The sequence below is a fragment of the Rhododendron vialii genome, chromosome 9a (genome assembly GCF_030253575.1).
Source record: "Rhododendron vialii isolate Sample 1 chromosome 9a, ASM3025357v1".
Classification (NCBI taxonomy): Eukaryota; Viridiplantae; Streptophyta; class Magnoliopsida; order Ericales; family Ericaceae; genus Rhododendron; species Rhododendron vialii.
Genome location: NC_080565.1, coordinates 38,422,130 through 38,443,212, shown reverse-complemented (window position 1 = coordinate 38,443,212; position 21,083 = coordinate 38,422,130). Strand labels below are relative to the sequence as shown.

At 38.5% G+C, this 21,083-nt stretch overlaps 3 protein-coding genes across 8 annotated transcripts in view; 1 reads left to right on the top strand and 2 right to left on the bottom strand.

Annotated features, from left to right (window-relative positions):
* The window catches only part of LOC131300065 (uncharacterized), a 53,492-nt gene extending 37,068 nt beyond the window's left edge, over nucleotides 1–16,424 (top strand). The window contains exons 2-12 of one of the 4 annotated variants that reach the window (XM_058325716.1): nucleotides 8,939–9,065; nucleotides 10,378–10,448; nucleotides 10,550–10,627; nucleotides 11,450–11,689; nucleotides 12,251–12,472; nucleotides 12,558–12,882; nucleotides 13,295–13,491; nucleotides 13,808–14,244; nucleotides 14,333–14,382; nucleotides 15,083–15,138; nucleotides 15,934–16,424. In XM_058325716.1, the coding sequence (XP_058181699.1) occupies nucleotides 8,951–9,065; nucleotides 10,378–10,448; nucleotides 10,550–10,627; nucleotides 11,450–11,689; nucleotides 12,251–12,472; nucleotides 12,558–12,882; nucleotides 13,295–13,491; nucleotides 13,808–14,244; nucleotides 14,333–14,382; nucleotides 15,083–15,138; nucleotides 15,934–16,002 (1,860 nt within the window). In that variant the 5' untranslated portion in view covers nucleotides 8,939–8,950 and the 3' untranslated portion in view covers nucleotides 16,003–16,424. Of the gene's footprint in view, nucleotides 1–8,802; nucleotides 9,066–10,377; nucleotides 10,449–10,549; nucleotides 10,628–11,449; nucleotides 11,690–12,250; nucleotides 12,473–12,557; nucleotides 12,883–13,294; nucleotides 13,492–13,807; nucleotides 14,245–14,332; nucleotides 14,383–15,082; nucleotides 15,139–15,933 lie in introns of those variants that run through there. The other 3 variants (XM_058325719.1, XM_058325718.1, XM_058325717.1) reach the window with 3 other exon arrangements.
* Nucleotides 1,785–6,998, bottom strand: LOC131300066 (protein trichome birefringence-like 18). Of its 3 annotated transcripts, none has more exons than XM_058325720.1 (4): nucleotides 6,770–6,998; nucleotides 5,103–6,147; nucleotides 3,795–4,069; nucleotides 1,785–2,782 (listed from the first exon to the last, which is right to left on the bottom strand). In XM_058325720.1, the coding sequence occupies exons 2-4, from the start codon at nucleotides 5,794–5,796 to the stop codon at nucleotides 1,988–1,990; spliced, it is 1,764 nt and encodes a 587-aa protein (XP_058181703.1). In that variant the 5' UTR covers nucleotides 5,797–6,147; nucleotides 6,770–6,998; the 3' UTR covers nucleotides 1,785–1,987. The 3 variants fall into 3 exon arrangements, with proteins under 3 accessions (XP_058181703.1, XP_058181706.1, XP_058181704.1); XM_058325723.1 differs by lacking the exon at nucleotides 6,770–6,998 and adding an exon at nucleotides 6,476–6,737; XM_058325721.1 differs by lacking the exon at nucleotides 6,770–6,998 and adding an exon at nucleotides 6,690–6,709.
* Nucleotides 16,425–16,613: 189 nt separating the features above from the next.
* LOC131300070 (hypersensitive-induced response protein 4-like) lies at nucleotides 16,614–20,512 on the bottom strand. Its single transcript, XM_058325727.1, has 5 exons — nucleotides 20,019–20,512; nucleotides 18,950–19,070; nucleotides 18,748–18,839; nucleotides 17,747–17,843; nucleotides 16,614–17,249 (listed from the first exon to the last, which is right to left on the bottom strand). Exons 1-5 carry the CDS (start codon nucleotides 20,211–20,213, stop codon nucleotides 16,879–16,881), a joined length of 876 nt encoding a protein of 291 aa, XP_058181710.1. The 5' UTR covers nucleotides 20,214–20,512; the 3' UTR covers nucleotides 16,614–16,878.
* Nucleotides 20,513–21,083: the final 571 nt, after the last annotated feature.

Sequence of the window (21,083 nt, the reverse complement as noted above, 5' to 3'; positions counted from 1 at the left end):
CTGTCGATCCCACATTTATTTTTACTGACTCATGTATATCGATTTGTTTCGTACAAATCAGTGTCTAGATCTATGCCATTTCTATATGTCCGTAGCGTCGCTCGCTTGTAAGGTTGTGTCAATTAGAATTGGCTGGGAAATCATTTTTAGATTTTATTTGTCTATATAATTATGCACCAACGTATTAATTCTTAGTATTACGTGAAAGTAAATACTCCATTTCTCTTTTAGTTATAAATTGATCTTTTTTTTGTTAGTTTAGGATACACTATTCTACATACAAACGTGTACTTAGCGTAATCTTACAAGGAGAATCCTTCTAAAAAAAGAATTACAAGGAGAGTTTACATTGTACAAAAAGAATAGAAATCCCTGAATTCCAACGTGAATAGTCTGTCTTTGATTGGAGATTGGGGAGGGGAGGGGAGGGGAGAGGAGAGGATTAGTCGAGGTGCGCGTAAGCTGGTTTAGACACTCCTGACCGTCGAACGAAAAGAGAGAGAGAGTATATATCACTTTCTATTAATTTATCAATACGTGGATAATGGATACCAATCTAAAATTTGATGTGTAGCAATGTGCACCAACATTTCAAAAAAAAATAAAAATGTTTGGACCATAATTTTTTATTTTTTCGATTTCACTTATCGAAACGAACCAATAATTAATCTGCAAAATTTTGACGTGAAAATAGCAAATGCAGAAAAAAGTTGATGAATTTCATCGAACCCTGTCCCCATTGATTATCGATCAAAAGATAAACTGCTTGAGATTTCTGAGACCAACAATCTAACTTTACTTTTAGCTTAAATTCTAAATTGAATTAAGGGTTATTTTATTTTTTCTAAAGCTGCGTTTGGATATTTTTAATTCAGCAAGACAGGTTGACCATTTAAGGGAAAAAAACATCCTTGTGTTCAAGTTGTTTGTAGTTTTGTACCCTACACAAGTTCTATGGACTCCTTTTTCACCTAACTTCTACTATTCTATTGCCCTTGGCATGTACTTTTTCTTTTGTCTTGAAGAGGCCCATAAAAAAGTACTACTAGAGTACCAACTTTTACTATTGTCTTGTTTCACATTTCTGTTGCTCAAGTAGTAGTAGCGACAACTAGCAAACATGTTGGAAACCTTTTTTTGAATCAGATAGCAACAAAAATGAGAAATTTCCCTTTGGAAACCTTTTTTTTGAATCAGATACCAACAAAAATGAGAAATTTCCCTTTATCCACAATTATTTTGTATGGACATCACGAAAATGTCTGGCGGAGAAGGGGGATCCGGCTATGATGCCCCAGTCTGGTTTTGAGGTTGTGACACCACGTAGATGCGTCCCAAGATCATCCAATAATTTTTAAACAGCAAATCTACCAGCGCTTAATAGATCGAATCGTGTTCTTCCACCAAGAGTGTGATCAACAATATGACTAATAAACGAGCATAGCAGTATGCCAATATATTGATCAAATCTGAAAATATGCTGTTTAAATTTGTTTTGAAAAATTACTGAGCTTCAAAAACATGCTCAAAGCTAAGCTAGCTTATCAGGCAAGCTAATCTCGAATAAACATCACAAGTGGAACGAGCTGTGAAGTAGCTAGTTCAAGCTTAGATTTGAAAACTTAACTAGCTACCAATCTCAAATGAGCTTTTAACAAGCAAATACGAATTGAAACTTGAGTAGCCTGATTCGTTTATTTTAGAAGGCACTGTGAAACTTACATTTTAATAGAGGAGGAAGTGTCTGGATTTGTGCCTGGCAGATGTGCACGTATCTTTACCCGACTGAAAAATGAGAATCGATGCAACATATCTACCATTTGCAATGTGTTCGTAACATACACTCCTTATAAGCTTGTTATTAACAATCTAGCTGCCTGTTACAAATTCTAATTTCTCTATCATTGGAGGAATGAATTGGATCGCGAACAAAATTAAAGAAAGTGATTAAGAATTGACACAAAGCAAGCAAGAAACCTATGGCTAGCTAGCTACCTTCAAATTCTCTCCTGATTATTTCAAGCACCAGCTCATTCCAGGTATCAACCGGACCAGGCATGCACCAATGTAAGCAATCCTGCGGTGGCGGCTTCCCACCCGGACCCCGTTTTGTGACCTTATTCGGGTCAGGGCTCCTATAAGGGCCCGGATGCCCATCATGGCGGTACCCAAACATTCCCGTGATATCCATGAACTTCAACTTCGCACCATTGCTCACTTTCTTGATTGCTCGATCAAAACCTGCCACCTGTTTCTCGTGCATTATATTTGTAAATCCATTTTCCACTAACTCATGGTCCAAAGCAGGCTTTACCTTTCCGGTACACGATCCACCCGTATTCCAGGCCCCACCCTCGTAATGATCGGGTGAAAATGACCGTACGATTGTCAAACCAGTGAACTTTGGATGTGTAGCAATTGCATTTAGTATTGTTTCAACAGATATTCCGAAGGCATCAACGTTGTTGACTTTCATTGGGCGAGATTTGTCCGGCCACCATAACTGTCCTCCAACAATTTCGTTGTTCAAGATGTAGACAGATTGTTTTGCGAACCAATGGCCGGATGAAAGGACGAGAACGTCAAACTGTGGGATGAATTCCATGAAACCCTCATCTGGAGCATCGAGGTGAAGCCTCACCACAGTTTTTGGAATGGAATCAAACAAATCGGATGTTTGGTGAACGAGCCATGAGGACCATATTCGGACAATCATTGTGGAAGTTGATCGGAAGTAATAGCGTTGCATTCTTTTGTTCCCGCGGTTTTTTGGAGTTTCAACCTGAAAGCAGAACCATTATATCACAATCAGGTGTAATTCAAATAAAAACATCCCCTAAAGTTGGACGAATTGATATGAATAAATCAACTAATTAGCTAGTCTGCACCAATGTGCACGAGGCCTAATGAAGTATACTCGTTAGAAATTTCTTTGGATTAGCTTCACATGAGATCTGATGTTTACGAATGCACGGGTTCCTCCCTATCGTACTCCAGCCAAACACCAGATCTGACCAAATTGACAAGTAGAAACTTATACATGGATTTGATTTCCCAGACAATTTTATCCCTAGACATCTGATTCCCACAATCCTATCCACCAGACAAATGCACTTACTCCCAAGTCTAAACCTATTACCACCTGAACAGGTCAGACGAAAGCTAAACCTAACAGTTAAGCCAGCTGAAGGAACAGGGAGTAATTCATTAAGAACTGGCATGGAAGGTATCCCAATTTGAGGGGACTTCCCCCCAAAGAAACGCCTTGCAGCCCATTACTTAACTTGGACCAACCAACCCAGCAAGTACCTTCCATTTTCTTCCCACTGAGACAAACAGAAGTATATGTAAAACTCATCAGTGGTCTCTAAAACCAACAAACTATTCCCAGAAACGGAGAAACCTAATGACGACGCTATCCTCGTGATTCAGTATATCTGTTAGTCAGATGTATATGTAACATGAAATGGACATTAATAAAGTCATATCCAACTCCTTTTATCTCATGGGATTCATATCAAACTGAAACCATAAATATTACTTGAATCAAAGGTTCGACTACCTTTTTTCCGGTAAATTAAACTTTTATTGAGCAAACAAACCAAAAGTTCGACTACTTGAAAGTAACTAATCAGTATTACAATAAGGGAACAAATGTTCCTAAGTGGTTCGTGGAAGACTTGCTGAAACAGCCAAATTGTATTCTGCCCTGTTAGCAAGCTCATAGAAAATTTTGCAGTTCACACAGGTAAAATGTTGCATAGTTTTCTGGTCTAGAAAGTTCTACAACTTGCCTGCCAAAGGATGCACAATAGTGACTCCATCTGGTTCCGAGCAACTGAATCACCAATAAAAGCTAATGTCTTCCCTCTCATCAATTCCAGAAATTTCTTAGCATCAAATCTTGGGAGGTCACACTTGGAAGGCTTCCATCGCCAATTTTCATATTCTTTATCCGGCCTCCCATTACCCTGGCAGTTCTGCATTTGTGTCAGGATGGGGCATGAGTTATTTGTGTATAGTGGTCCGGTTGAATCATAGACCCATTTTCCATGGAACAGATCACATCCTATATAAAGAGCAAGGAGGAAAACTAATGTAAGAGCTGAAACGAAATATATTTGCAATACATAAATAAGAGCAACATACTTCTTTTCAGAAAATGGCAAGTACTTGGAATGAAACAGTCTTCAGTTGAGGCCCTCATAGTGTACACGAGAATTGCAATTTTCATGCTTCAGGACTTCAAAAGAAAATAATCATAAAGAGAAATACAAGGGGATAGACATGAAACTTATCAACAGCCAGCAGCGGCCATACTAATTCACAAAAATTATAACTCATGTTTGGGCAATTTTTTTCTCAGCATTCATTAAACAACTATGAGAAACTTCTTCCCATCCTTTATCGTCATTCTTGCTGCAATATGAAACTAACCAGATCTATCTATTTATGATGCATGGCTAGCGAGCAGGCAATGAATTGATAGCAAGCAGGAAAGTGATTCTTCGCTACAAAGTACAAACTACCAAAAACTAGTTTAGAAAGAAAAAGAAAACCGCAATTGTATAGTTCTGTATATATATGTATAGGGGCCGGAGACTGGAGAGAGCGATCAAATGTTCTGAGAATAGCAAAATCGGCGATTCTGCAAAATACCTATTACCTCTATGTCCTTGCTGTAAACGGGAACCTTGTAAAGTAGTGTGGGTTAAGTTAAAACGACCTTCAATAATAGCGTACGGCTTTCTTATACATCTGAGGAGTCCGACTCTAACATCACACCAAGCAAGAGAAGGAATCTTTCCAACAATATGTTGCCTATGGTAGCTGGGTTCAAGAATTACAGTGAACAAAGAGCACAAGTTGAAAGGTACATTAGTCAAAGTTCTACTGGGAGAATCCTTTACCTGTAACTATTCCAGGAAAAAAAAAAGGCCTGAAGAAATAACTAGTTATTATTTGTAAATTACCATCTCTTCGAGTAAAGGTTGCTCCAATATTTCAATTGTCCATAAACAAAGACAATTAATGACACAAAAAAATCTTAACTAAAGATAGGGAATAAGATCATATAAACGAAGGAAAATATTTGGCAGTACCTGAATCGGTCTGACTTGTATCACTTGGTGCAGTAGATAAAGATGACAGTGTCAATCCGGTTTGTATAGTATCGGAACTATTTAGAAAACCCGGGGAAGGAGTTGTAGCATTTTCAACTCCTGTTATCACAGTGGAAGAGGTAGAATTTCCAGTGGCCTCTTGGCCATGTTGATCCACTGACTCCTTTTTTTCAGAGACAATCAACGGATCAGGAGAACTCATGGTTCCTCCCTCTGACTGTAAATTAGATATGTCTTTTGTATCCTGAGACTCAGAAGTATGGTTCCTATCCATCTCATCTCTGCTTCCATCAACAGTTTCAGATTGCCTGTCCCCTAACGTGGTCGACTCTGATTTTCCAGAAGTATCATCAATTCTGTTACCTTCCTTTCGGGGATTACCAGCATTTTCAATAAACCCCGACCCCACTATATCCCATTTCCCCAATTCTTTGTTGACATCGTTGAAAGAATCATCAGTCGTTTTGTTGCTCCAATCCAGTGAATTGAATTTCCTAGAGTTATCAATGGGGTAGAAGTACCCACGGACAGTTGACCCAAAAGGGTGTGAGACCAGAAGGAAGGAAGCTATGATTAGAAAGGATGCTAGTCCACACACTGAAGCTGCAATGAACACAATAGTCCGTGGATAGGCAACCATTATTGAAGCTCCTTTTGGTAAAGCTAAAGTCATAGCTACCAAGATCAAATAGATCCTACAAGATTCACCTACAAAATATGGGGTGTATTAAGATACCTGAACTTCCTAAGACATTTTACCAAAGCAACAATCTTACAAATCCACGGTAAATGTAACTCTTGGTTCCGGCCGCCAAAATCAACAAAAAGCGTGCCACGGGTTTAATCCCATTCCTTCGATTTCTTCTTTGCATTCCTTCCCAACATAGACTTTTAAGATGTTTGCATTAGCCCTGCTCACAATAAGCTACTATTGAATTTCAACGAATAACTCCTCATGGATCCTCAAATATTCTGAACAAATCCTCTGGTTCTCGTTCGATACTTCAAATCCAGAGTGCTATCACTGTATGAACAAATAACAAAAAGAAAAAGAGTATAAAAAAAAAAACTAAAATTCACAATTAGTACATTTAGCTAGTGTATGCTTCCTAGACTAAAATATGGGCAGGAATGAGATTTGCATTTCCGTAATTTATCATTCATCTTTTAGCAAACCAAATGTCGGAACAAGAATTCGAAGGGCCAGCCCTGGGCAGTAGCCTAGAAAGCCACCGGTTCAGGCTAGTTCCATTCGACGGGGCGAAGCATCACTATTAGCACCTATTTAAATAGCACCGACCCCATTTACTTTAGTTGGAGAATAATAAGTTGCAGATTCAGTGGATTCATACCCTGATGCTCACAAAATAAATAAATGCTGAAAAGGAAAGGCCCCTAATAAGATGTACGGCACTCCGTGCTCCTGCATCTGGGTTAGATTGATTCACTCCTGGTGAGTGGATCGGACATCCCAATACTCCAGGAGGAGTGCTTATTTACAAGGACCCAGACATTAAATATATGTTTCAGCATCTAAATGAATTACCCATCAAAATTCCGACGTACCCAAGAAAAATGACCCATCAAGAACAGCAAACAGAGAGAGAGAGAGAGAGAGAGAGAGAGAGAGAGAGAGGGGGGGGTACCTGCTCTTTTTGGGGTGGTTGGGGTTGACGGGAAGTACTTGTGCCGTTGTGCGGGCCGTGAGCGATTATGCGTTTAGCCTGCTTCTAATTCCGATCAGGTGATCAAAAACAAAAAACCAAAACCAAAATGTATAATCCGATGGCAAAGAAATTTGATATGTCATGCGACAATTATACTCTCACAACTCACGCGATCCCATAGTTTGACCCGTTTGGGTAAGTTTAGTACAACGAAGTACGGCCACAGGTTACTTCCCTTAATTATAATTTTTAATTTTTATAGTTCAAATCCAATTTGACAACACTCTACCGTTCAATAAAACTACTCCTATTTAACAACAATCTCTCTCACCTTAAAGTATGATTGGACTAAGAGCATCTCCAGCCTTCACTCATATTTTTCCTCAAATTTGAATCAAATTTTGGGTAAAAATTCATTTTGGGTAGACACATCTCCAACCATCAAACTCAAATTTTACACATCTCCCTCTTTCTCTCTCTCTCTAACTAGCCGTTGGAGAAATAGGTCAAGGCAAAAGTTTTTTCAGATTTGGGCAAAAAAATGGGTAAAACCCAAAATGGGGAAGGGTTTGGGTCAAAGATTGGAAAGAGATTTTTGTGATTTTTGCCCCATTTTTAAATTTGAGTCTTAAAATAGGTCAAGACTGAAGATGCTCTAACACACCCTTTTTAAAATGTCCAATCTTGAGTTTAGGTTATTGGATAATACTTTGTGAATTGATTTTAGAGTCAAGCTAATTGTGGTTGGATATTGTGTCAATTTTATATATAATGACTAACAAATAACAATCACGACACAAACGATGGAGACCAATGATAAGAGCAAATTTATCAGTACTTAGTTAAAAAAATTTGTGAACAATGTACATTTTTTATTTTATCTACTCACATTTCTTTCAACACTATACCAATACTATCTATTTAACATGCTCTCTATTAAAATACACATTTTTTCAACCTTTTCCTTTATCCTATTATTATAATATGGGGGAAGAAACAATAAAAAAAAATGAATTGCTTATGAACATTTGTAAGCTATTTTTACCTTACGACAATAGATGGAGCCAAATTAGCTCCCTGTTTACCTACTCTGTTGTATGGGTACTTTTCTCTTTTTTGTGAGCTAAAATAGCTATAAAGCTAGTTTAAACAAGCTAGTAAACTTGCTCTAAGAACACGCAAATAATAAATGGATATTGATGAAATTAACCGACGTGCACATTCAAGAACTTTTATGACATTACATAATGGTCTGCGAGGATCAACAAAACAAAAATATTGAAGTGAAGAAAAACACTAAAATTACATCAATACCTAAATATAGCGATCGAGAGCCTGATTCTGACATTCGTGAGTGTGATCCAGACCTTCGTGATACACATGCAACATAAGCATAGCAAGCAGTAGACCTAACTCTAGATCAATACCCTGCAGTTGATTCATACTTAGTATCAACACCAGTAGGAACATAAGTAGTAATACGTAAAAAAACACTGGTGCACCAGTCACATACTCAATAAAACCAAACTAAAACTAAATAATTAGTTTCTTTAAAAATGAAAACGGCACGTTAATTTAACTTAACGTGCATATACATAGTTTTTATAGATTTTTATGTATGTATTTCGCTTTTTAACATAATATGGTCAATTCTTGTTCATTATAGTAATCTAATTACTACAATGTGTAATAGTTGAGAAATAGTCTAAGTTTTGTTTTATCGGCACTAGGACAATGGAGTTCACACTCATTGTTCATCCTCGTGCACTTTGTTTCTTGTCATTATTCACGTGAGATTACAAAATCATCCCTACTTACGAGCTATTGTTTTTAATAATTTTACGTGAATAAAGACAAAATTAATTTCCTAATCCCTGAGGATACAAGAGCAAAATTACATTTTATGGTAAACACTAAACAGCTCTGGTGTAGTATGTAACTGATATTAATTTGACAAAGGGAGAGGTTAGTGGTATTTAAAAAACTACAAGGGCGGTCGGTGAGAATACCCAGGAGGGAGGGAGAGAGAGAGAGAGAGAGAGAGAGAGAGAGAGAGCGAGCGAGGACACTACTACTGTGTTTTATATCGGCGAAGAAGATAACCGAACCTTGCAAGTTGAAAGGGAAACTCCGACATTCGGACGTCGAAGTGAGGCGAATATGGGTGACGTAACGGACAAGGGTCACGATGCAACTGAAGGGGAAGGAGCCGACGGTGAGCAGAACGAGGGCGGACTTGTCATTGACGGTGGTACTGAGTTGAGCATTGTTCCAGGTACTTAACAAACTGTTTTATATGAACTTTGATTTTGAGTTGAAATTCGATTGTATTGATTCTCTATAACCGTTTGCTTCAAAAATTTTTTTTGTCAAGGGGGTGGTTTAGTTGGGTTGCAATTAAGTTTTCAGAACTTATGTGGATAATTGGGTTAATGGGCCTTAAAGAAAGGATTGAGATTGAGGTTGTGTATGTCAAATATGCAATGAAGTCCACTGAGGATTGATCTTCAATATGTTGATTCTCCGCCAGCGAAAGCTCGAGGAGCAAAAAAGGATTAAAGGCGGGGGTTTAGCGAAATTTGAGGAGCAAAAAAAGGTGGGTTCAGGAAATTTTATGCAGGATGATATACTAGAGTAATGGGAAAGGGCATTTTAACATCTTGTTGAAATAGTGTATAAGTTGCTTGAATAATAGTGAAGCTGCTTTTGACCTAATTCATCAAGACAACAATTTGGAAACTACATTTGATTTGGTATGTGGGTTCTCCAGTTGAGGCCCGTCCAAGTTGCATCAATGAGGAAACTCCGGTCCTGTGGTTTTGCCGTAACTGCCTCTGTTTATCTCATCATCGATTCTCTCCCCTTGTAGTAGGTGTTATTTTTTGTTTCACGTTTGAAGGTCTTGTAAGACGCCAAAGTAGAAGAGAGCCTTGGTGGCATCTCTTTTTTCTGAGATGAACAAGAGAGATGGAAAGGACAAAGCTTTTCGTTGAAATGAATCTTGGCTCCCCCTCTCCACTTAGCCATGGTTATAACCCTCGTTTTCAACGGGGACTTCCTTATTTTCCAAGTTTGGACATTTAAGATGTTTTTTTTTTCTCTTGAAGGACATAATGCACCTTGCTCCATGTTTCATATGTTAGTCAAGGTCCTTACTATATTTCTCATCTTAGTAACGTATTAAAGTTCCCCTCGGAATCCTATCTATGAATCTCCACATGTTTGATGTTATGTGTTGCCAAGTTTGTGATTGGTTTCCTGTTGATCAAGTTTCTTAATTGAGAGTGTCTTATTTCCGGTTGTGCTGTAAAGAGCATGTTTCCAGCACCAACCAATCATAGCTGTCTATTCACACATTCAATGGCTGAGATTGGTTTTCAATTATAACCGGTCACAATTAAGTCTTCCTTGGAAAAGTTTCATTAACATCTTGACCGTCCAAAATCACTTTTGGACGGTCACGATTGAGTGCTGTAAACACTTGTTTACAGCACAGCCGGAAATAAGATTTTCTCTTCTTGATTATCTAGTTCCTCCACTTGTGAATATTTTGATTTTTCGTGGTCATCGTTATTGACAAAAATCAGTTAATGCAGTTGAAGAACGTAACTCATTTGGAGAAGAAACTGCCGCTACTCAAATTTCTGACGGGATTGAGGTATTTAGTGTTGTTTTTTACTTGAAATTCTTCAATCAAAGGAAAGAGATTCCCAATTGTAAGTAAATGATAGCAATAACATGGTCTTTTCTGCTGGCAAGGATGTTAAAATGGCGGCGAGCCAAGGCAATGATACACTTTACATCGGAAACATTTGCAAACTTTGGACGAAGGAGCTGGTAAGCTTTGAATGCACAATCACAAAGTTCTTCGACCATTTGGAGGTCACAAATGTAGCGGGCCCCTGCCCAAAGTCTAAATAATTCTATATGTATGCTATATTTCTACTTTAGGGAGTCAATGTCCTACAAGTTGGCCCCTACATACGTACTAATGTAATGCGATCAGTGGCTACAATGGCTCACGTCTGAAACTTTTGTTGAGAACATTTCTCCTCTCTCCCTCTCTCACCCGGAGCCTTGCATAAATAATATTGTCTTTCTTTCTTTCTACCTATCTCTCTTGTATCATTATAAATTTGTTTGCGTAGAAACTGAACACACCCAAACATCAATCCTTTTATAGTTCAAAAATAAAAAATCAAATGGTAACAAATCATTGCTTTCTCTGTCTGACTGACTCTCATTCCCTTTTGGAAATGGTATAAAAGTATCTCTAGCTACCAACATGTACAAATAGTTTATAACCCAATTTTGGTGATTGGGTATATATCTTACTTTACCTTTATTATGAAGGAGATTTTGGACTTTAATCTATCAATTGAGTCTGAATTGCTTATTGTTATTTGCTTTTGATGCCTGAATTAGGCCATTTTTAGTACTTATCTCTCAGTATTGACTATGTTAATATTACATGGGGGGAGTTTTTTTTCAATTGGTTAACCCATGTGGTTTGGTCCCTGCAAGTCGTGAATCCTTTGTCCCCCACTGGTTGTACTTGTACCTTCTTTATCTTCTTCGCATTCTGCTTGTTTTGAGGTTCTACTGCAGCTCATTTGTGCATTGATGACCAAACAATACTTTCTCCTTTTCGTGTACAAGGTACTGGGAGCATTGAAAAGCCACGGAGTTAAAAATATTGAGGACATACTATTGCCAGGTGATACCAAGAAAGAAGGGAGGATCAAAGGTTTTGCACTTCTGGAGTTCAACACCCACTCGGATGCAACGGCAGCATTGGAACGACTAACAAAGCCGGATGTTGTTTTTGGCCTCGATAGTAGTGCTAATGTTGCTTTTGCACAAACACCGATACATCCTAATCAAGAAGTTCTGTCACAGGTTAGAGAGCTAGTAGTATATGTGTTCACTGTTTCAGAAGATTGTTAAAACTTTTCAATCTAGTTCTATTGTGCTTCCAAGTTCAGTTGTATGGCTTGGGCGATTTGTATTTATGCTATCGTCATTGTCTCGTAGTATTGGGAAACTGGGATCATTAATAACTGCTTGTCAGTTTCTCCTGCCGTTTTACATTTCATCTGTACTTGCTTAACAGATCACTGCATTTTAGATTTACATTTATATAGAGGCCTTGTAGCTATTTAAACTTGTTCGGATGGTAATTTGAAAAAAAAATTCCAACTCCAAAAACACTTATTACCCCTACTTCCAATCATTACTCTCATTTCTCTCTCCACTCATTACCCCTATCTCCAATCATTATTCTCATTTCTCTCTCTATCTCTCTCCACTCATTGCTCCTATCTCCAATTATTACCCTAATTTCTCTCTCCACTCATTACCCCAAAAACCAAACTCAAAAATTCTCAAATTATTATCTGAACAGAGCATTGGTTTTAACGTTGGAAACAAATATATGACACTAACTTTTTCCTGTTGTAGCTTAAGACTGTCTTTATGGAAGGCCTGGCTGATTCTTGGGATCAAGAGAAAGTAAATGGAATTTGTAAACAGTATGGTGAGATTGTGAAAGTTAAGCTATCTCGGATTCTAGGTACCAAAGGCAAAAACTTTGGGTATATTACTTTCGTTTCTCGAGAAAGTGCCATAGCTTGTGTAGACGGGATCAATAATACTCGAATTGGAGAAGGAGAAATCAAGGTGGTAAAAGTGTTACTTTTCTTTGAACTTTCCCTTTCTTTGCTATGGATGCAGTATTCTTACCTTTGAAATGTCACCATCGTTTAAGGTGAAGGCCAGCATTGCACAGCCTCATTCAAAGGGTCGGCTTGAAAAACGAGGTAATAGAAATCAAGTGGTTCAAACTACAAACAAAGAAACTGAAATAGTAAACAAAGCTGGATCTTCAGAGATGAGAAGCGCTAAAAGAAAAGGGAAAATTCTTTCTGAGACAGAATTTGGTGGAGGAGGAAAGCCAAATAAACATGTTCGAACGCCGTCGAAGGTGGAAAGCGCAAATCGCAAGGGAAACAACCAAAATTTTAATGCTGGGGGTAACGGCAAGAAAGGATCCGAACATGATCGTAATAGAAATTCATCAAAGAGACAACAAGGTATATTTTCCCTGTAAATCAATTCCGTTATCAACTGTACATTTGCTGGGTACAGGTACAAGTTTGTATTTAAGTGTTGGATTTATATAATTTCCATTTCAATGACACCAAACTGCGTCTTGATAATTGTATTCGTTAGGTTAGGATATAGTTTTATCGTAGAGGATAAAAGGTGTTTACAAGGTATGTTAGGGCATTTTGTGATAATGTAGGAGTTCTATGCATGTTCATGGTGAATTCAAATTACAAATTATGCTTGCTAGGTGAATCTCTAACTAAGGTCACAGATACCCTCATCCGAGTGTTCGATGTGGATAATTTATATGTAAAGTCTATCAAAGAGTCCTAGTTACCAATTTAACTAGTTTTTTATGCAAGTCTGGAGAACTATTTTTATTTTCTGAATATGAAGGAAACAAGCAGACAAGGCAAAGTGAAAATTTCAGGAAGCCAAAGAGAGATCCTTACATTAGAAAGGAGCTGGATCATGGAGCAGATTTCATCATTTATAAAGATCGACATGCACCAGGATATCCTGGATCTACTCTTGGTCATCAGAATCATGTGTACAACACCGTCTCTGGATCTAAAAGGCCCTATGCAGATATGGTAAATTTGTAGTCCCCCTGTCCCATGCTCTTGGCCCTCCTTTTAATTTTTGGATTTCCCAAAAGTGCTATACCTTTTGAAAGGCAAAGGAAAATGTTTGTTTCTTTCCAAAAGTATCAATTGTAAATAATCTATAAATGTACTTGAAAGTGAAAAGAAGATCGGACAATTTGGGAAATAATACCATTTACTTTAATTCAAACACAAATTGTATATCCCATGAAAACTTGAAATTCCCGAATATGATGAAGATACATTTCTCAGTCTTGCAAGTATCCGTTTTCTGGCTTGATTTCACAACATGGTGTTTTTTCAGGAGCCACATGCTGGGTTTATAGATCCTGTTAATCGGAAGCATGGTCGAACTCATCCAGAGTACCTTAAACCTCCTGTTGGAATTCAGCATCAACCTCGTTTAGGATACCTTGAACATGCTGTTGCGACACATGGCCAACCTCGTATAGCAATCTCTGAACCTGATTTTGGATCTCATGGCAGGCCTTATGAAGTATACCTTGAACCTGCTGTTCTGACACAAAGCCAACCCCGTATACAAGTCCATGAACCTGGTTTTGGATATCATGGCAGGCCTCATGAAAGATACCTTGAACCTGCTGTTAGGATGCACAGTCATCAATCTTATGCAGGATATCTTGAGCCTACTGTGAGAAGGCAAGATCAATCTCATGCTGGATATTATGAATCTGCTCTTGGAAAAGATGGTTGCAATTCATATGACCTTACCTTGAGAAGGTTTTTTGTTATTAGTTTCTTTCTTCCACTTTGAGTTGAAATTTTTGTTACTTTTGAGAAATGCTCATACCAGATATTCTGTTGACAGAGCTGGTGGTCAGGATGGCCATGGTGGTGGTCACTCTGCTTATGGGGCAGGTACTATAATCAACCCATTTGTGTTTGCATTTCATGTCCATTCACCCTCTTTGGCCCTTCCCTCTTGCCCAATAAGAACCATAATATAAAACTTCCCTCTTGCCCAATAAGAACCATAATATAAAACTATAAAAGAAAGGTAAGAGAATAAACTGTAAGTTTCTTGATGGCCATCAACTGTTCATGTGGAGTGACCAATAAATGAACCTAAATTTTAAGTGCACCACAAGGGTGGGTTCTATGTAATCTTACATGAACAGATTTTTATCTCTCTCCAATGTTTATTGTAAGCTGTCGTATTTAAATTACTTATCCATGGCTTTAGCACATAGCTAGGACGTTCCAGTTATGTTTATTGTATACAAGATATTTTGGTCTAAATAGTTCCTTTCCAATGCCTGGTACTTTTACTAGTTCCTACAACATGAATAGACAGTTAAAAGATGCAAAATACTTTGGACATAACAATCTTCGTTTAATTACATAATCAAGTTGGTTTTGGGTGACATCAATAAGTAATCTGTTTTCGTGGGTTTTTATTCTTTTGTTTTTCTGTTGTGTAACCGTTTAGCGTGCCTAAGGGGCTGCTTCCTAGTATTTTAAGTGCATTCTCATTGGACCAGGATATGATATGTGACTTGTAAATACATCGAAATTCCAATATGTACATGTGCATTTAATTCAGGTGTTTTTACTGCAGGATCTGCCCTTCCTCCTTCCTATGTTCCAAATTACACAAGCTACGCCCCTCATGAGGTCTATTCCTCCCTCTCCTTCTGATTTTAGTGTTTATACAGTACCCCAACCAGCAAATGAACATGCAGATGTATAACAATTTGTCAAGTCAATAGAACTCATAGCCTCATTTAGGCTTATTTTGGGAGTGGTGGCAATGATGATGATGTAGGGAAGCGATTAAGAAGGATGATGATCGAAGCGACAAGGACAATCACAAACACAATATTTAGAGAAACTCTCTCTCTGACTCTTTTCTTTATCAAATTAATCAACCCCTTCGCCAAAAGGCATAAAACCGAATATAAAGGTAGCAAACCTAACCCTAGAAAAACATTCGGAACAATACCGAAATTATTAATGACCCATAAAATAGAAGGAAAAACAAGACGTCAGAAAAAAGAACGGGCTGAAACGAAGATGCCTATGGAAAGTTATAGAAGCGTAAAGAAAAGCCCAAAACGGAACGAAGGCCCATTAAGAGGCCTAAATGGCCTCGGAAGGCTAAAATCCTCACGGCACATGGCCAAAGGCGATGTGTTCTGACCGTTGGGTCGTTTCGGATTGAACCCAGGTGGGCCCGTTGCCTAAATCCACGGTCAGTTATTTACGAAAATGCCGCTTAGTAGAAATCATGTTTGAAATGATACTCCTCCTCCTTGGCTACTGCATCAGATGACCAGTATTTACCAAGTTGAAGACCACTCTTAAATGGCCTACCACCTGGAAGGCTACTCTTTTTTAGGCTAAGAAGTTCCTTTTCATGCGCTTTACCAATCAAATATGAAAACCACATCTGCTTCTTACTGCATGCAGGGTGGTAGCACTGTTGGTGTAAATTATCAAGACAGTGGAGTGCGCCTATATCAGAGGGCATACCAATAAGAACTTACGAGAGCAAGACTGCAGGAGACAAATTCCCTGCTGAGTTTTTGGTTGTCGTTATCAAGGCAGTTGGAGCACACCCACTCCAGAAGGCACACTGCGGGAGACACCCACCCAAAAGGCTTACTGGAGTACTAGAGATTCATGCGCTTCGGAGTTATCTACTCTTAGATGAACAACCTATCTGTGGGGCATTTCTTTGTTTGTCTTCTGTTTATATATTTGGGTTTGCTCTGGAGGCGTGGGTAGGCTTATTCTAAGCAATCGTGTACACGACTATGTGCTATACAAAATTTCAGGTTGTACTCTTCGATGACCAACCCATTTATGTCGTTACCTGAAATAGGGTTCCTCAGGAGTTCGTTTCACTTTAAATGCTATACAAAATTTCAAATTTTAATGAAAGTTTGATGAATTTGTTAGTTTGTAGAGAATTGTTATTTTCTTTTTCTTGTAGCATGTTGTTCGGTGGATCAATATTTCCTTTCCTATCAACAAAAGAATGCCAAAAACTAACTGAAGTAGAGGGTAAATGATCCATAATCATCTGCAGTCCATCACAGAAACCAAAAATCTACAGAATTGAACGTTTCGAAAGCAACACACCAGTCTGCACCATGAAATATTTGTTATGAAATCTACATTAGTGCACCTCACACAGCAAGTAAACTTATACAAACCCTAAAGCGTATTTATATACTCGTGTGAGTCTCATTTGCCAAAAGTATAAGCACCAAAACATGATGATATAAAGCATACCAAATCAACTCAATTCTCTTGGTTTTCCTCTTGAATCTACTCACGGTAAAACACACTTGTATTTAGATGCCATAAAAGCAAAGACACATTCGGGCATGACTCATAAAATCAGGAATTCTATTCGATGTCGGTATTAGCACTGGCTGCTTCCATCAGACCATTGCGTATCTGGTTGCTGATATCCCTAACATGACCAGGTCCGTGGGGAATAAACACGGTGGTGTTCTTCGATGAGTTCCCAAGGTCCTTTATCGTGTCAAAGTACTGGGTGATCATGATGAGATCCATCACGTCCTTGGCAGAGGCTCCTTCAACCTTGTGAGAGAAGTTCAAGATGTTCTCTCCCAAGCCATCTGTTATTGCCTGCCTCTGCCTCGCCATGCCAACCCCTCCTAGGTACTTGGCTTCAGCATCGGCTTCTGCTTTTTTCACTTGGAGAATTTTCTCTCCTTCGCCTTTGAATACATTTGCAAGCTGAAGCCTCTGAGCTGTAATAAAATAAACAAGAAACATAATGTTCAATTGATCAATTCCACAAAGTGTACCAGATCAATTGGAATGACTGGCCTAGAATCAAGTAGCCAGAGGCTTAAGGCGCCACAATTTTCATTCCGCAAAGCACCCCTATACTTTCAGTTGCTTATGTTATGTTGAGGAGCTTAGGAGGAATTTCAAAAAGTAAGGTAAATTAGTTGAGTTTCTAGAGGCGGAGGACCAAACTAAATTTAATTCAGTTAACCCCCCACCCCATATATATTCAGTTAATTTTTTGAGACCAAGGAGCCCAGTTTTTTGCTCCTTTCACTTATGCACACCATAAAAACAAAAAATATTTGGAACAACTTAAAAGAACATTAATCGAAAGGAACTTGGTGTGAAAGAACATGGTTGCATTTGGATCAAGATTTGGTTCAGGACAAAGAAATGAAATTGACAGATCTAACTGATGTGGAGAGCGCGAAGTCTACTTTTAAAAGCTACTAACCTGCATTGATCTCATTCATTGCCTTGCGCACAGAGGCATCTGGTATTATATCAACCATCAGGATGTGTTCTATGCTGTATCCATATGCTCCCATCACCTGGTCCAGGATATGAACTCTTAAACTTACATTCTAAGCAAGGTAACCCTGATGGAAAATGTCAATCTTCAGATTGCAGTCCTCCACAGAGCATGGTACTTATACGAACAGTGAACCTCAGATTTATTTCACAAACGCATTTTTACATAGTACTGAAACAGCTTTCTGTGAACATGTGCCCTTCCTGCACCCATTATGAGCTTTTTGAGAAATTCTTTTCGGGTTGAGAAGGAAAAACAATTTAATACTTCACCGATCTATATGTCTCCAAAGTGTAGGTATCAATACCTTGTGAAGCGCGAGAAAAGCTCAAGCAAGACAACATATCATCCAGTTATAAAAAAGAAGAGAGATAATATCATCCCACTAACCACAACTGCAGATCAAATTTAACAAAATCATACAAGTACACATGAAGTATGCACCACCTCCAATTGAGAAGTGGACAATCAAGAATACAAAACCAAAACGGCTTGAAGGATAATATGCCAGCTGGTAACATAACAACAAGCAAGTTGTACCGGTGAGTTTTTAGGTGGTATGGATTAACTTCACAAGGATTCAGTACCCAAAAAAAAAAAAATAGTTACCAGCAGATGTTCTTCTACCTTTAAATCTCTACTAGCTTCAAAATAAAAACTAAAGAAATTTTGCTTTCCAGACATCAGCATATCAAATACTCCACAATGCCGGATATGGGAATAATTAGTAAAATATGCAGCAGATCAAGGAGACCAAGAGAAAATGTGTAGATTTCAATTTATCTTTCAATTAAGAAGGAAGCATAGATTAGTCACCGCCAGAGACAACTGAAATTGATGGCTAAGCAATTAAAACTACAGATTCCACAACAGATGAGGAATATTAATTAAGTCAGAACAATCACATAGCAGCAAGAACTTACCTTCTCAAGTTCCTCCAAGACAGCTTGAGCAACATCACCTTTTTGCTCAAAGAGTTCATCAAGGGTCATTTTCGGAACATGGGCTCGGACAACTGAAGAAACGTGTGACGCTGATTATAATACAGGGAAAAGAAGACGGGCAGGAGGGGAACAAGGACAACGCAAAAAATGGGGAAACTGTCGACTGGATAATGAAAATTACCATCAAAGACGTAAGCTTGAATCTGTTCCTTGGGGTTTTGCAACTCGTAAAATGCATCATCAGCATTTTGTTTAATTACTCGGTACTGAATCGAGCAAAGCATTTGCACAAAGACATTGTCCTGCAGGAAAAAAAATCTTCATAATTATCATATTTCTCCAATAAATGCTACCAAAAACTGCCTCGTGTCTACATTAACGTTTTGCTGCCCCCATCTTATAGCTACAACCATGACAGCTTATTGCTACAACAATCAAGTGGTTCTTTTCCACAAACTAAACAGCTGGTAAAAGAAGTTGTTCTACTACGCATTTAAAACCAGATAATCAAACAACATCCCCAAAGCATGTAGATGAAATTTGTCCACAGGCAAGACTCAAACGAAAGTCAAAACTTGGCCAACACAACTCCTTGACTGCACCTTCCAACTCCTCGAGAGTTGGGCATCCTGTGACTGATTGTGAAAAAATGGGTTCGAGGTCTGGGAATTCCCGGGTCATTGCATCCATAAAACGGCTCAATTCTGAAAATATGGACTGCCAACTGTTGCAAGTTTCCTGGATCACTGGGCATACTCAGCAGCTCATACTGTTATTATCAAACATAGATTGCTGCTGTAACTAAAGTTCATAGTTGCTACCCATGTACAAGGAAAGCGAGGAATCTGACGCATTAGTTTATGTACTCTTAATGAACGTATCTGCCGTCTAAACGCAATAATTGGTAAAACGATTACATTTTTTTTTTTAATCGTCAGTAAAACGATTACATGTTCATTGGGTAAACAGTCCTCCAACACACAAGAGATGTAAGGGCATATGGTATGCTTTTCCCCTTAATTACAAATATGGAGGAAACCTAAAACAAACATAAAAGAAAACTCCGATGTTCTCAAGTTTCAATTTTTCACAACTATAAGGATAGAATATAAAGAAATTTGGATCTATTCTTGCGATGGAGAGGGGAATCAAGGAGCATTAGATAAGCAGGATACAAGCTGTGAGAGAGAGAGAGAGAGAGAGAGAGAGAGAGAGAGAGAGAGAGAGAGAGAGGTGGTGGTGGTGGGGACCTTGGTTTTGGTCTCGATGCGGACGTCGAGGGAGCTGATCCTGGTGGAGAGCATACCGGCGAGGAATTGGCCGGCGAGGGGGTTGAAGCAGTGGAAACCAGGTTCCGCGATCTTCTCGAAGCGTCCCCACCTCTCCACCACACCAACGCTCGCTTGGTCTACGCATCCACACACCACGCAGAACACGTTCCCCATCCTCTCTTCTCTCTCTCTCTCTCTAACTGGAAGTTGGATATTGTGGCATCACCATCACAGAAGATGCCGACGGAGCAAAGATATACTCCTACCTACTAGTGGTAACAAAACCGCCATCAACATAAACAATATTGGGTTTGATCTTCTGTGACCAAATCTATTTTTGTAAAAATAATTTCACATAAATCATCTTCGATTATGAGCTAATCAGCATTCGATCAACATGATATTCAACATGGTTTATCCTCTTGACGCGATCCACTACTTGAACAGTTTCAATCCTAAAAATAAACCGAAATGAGTTTACAATTTACAAATTAAACTCCATAATAGAATTGAGTTTGATCTAGTGAGGCCAAATCTATTTTATTAAAAAGAAAATCACACAAATCATCTCCGATTATAAACTAATCAATACTCGATTAACATAGTCCTTAACGTGGTATATCTTATGAACAAGATCTTCAACTTGAACAGTTTCGATCATATAAATAAACAAGATTAAGTTCGCAATTTACCAATTACAAGTTTCAATGTACTTCTCAGGTTCAACCCGAGAAATTTGAATGAACCAGGGCGACACCGTTTTGAAGTACCTCGCCTCTGTTAAGCGCGAGTTCGTGTTGAAACATTCGAAAGCTCAACTGAACTGAAAATGGAGTCCACTTCCCTAAATATACTGTCAGACTCTCTCTCTCTCTCCACTTTTTTCCGATACTCAAATCTCACAGTTCGATCTTCAGATTTACAGCGACGACTTACTTACTGTTACTCAAGTATTCCACCCCTCTCTCTATCTCTCTCTCCAAAAAACTAAATAGAAAACCACTTTTCTCTCTCTACACCAGTGCGATCATGAACTTCAAGGAT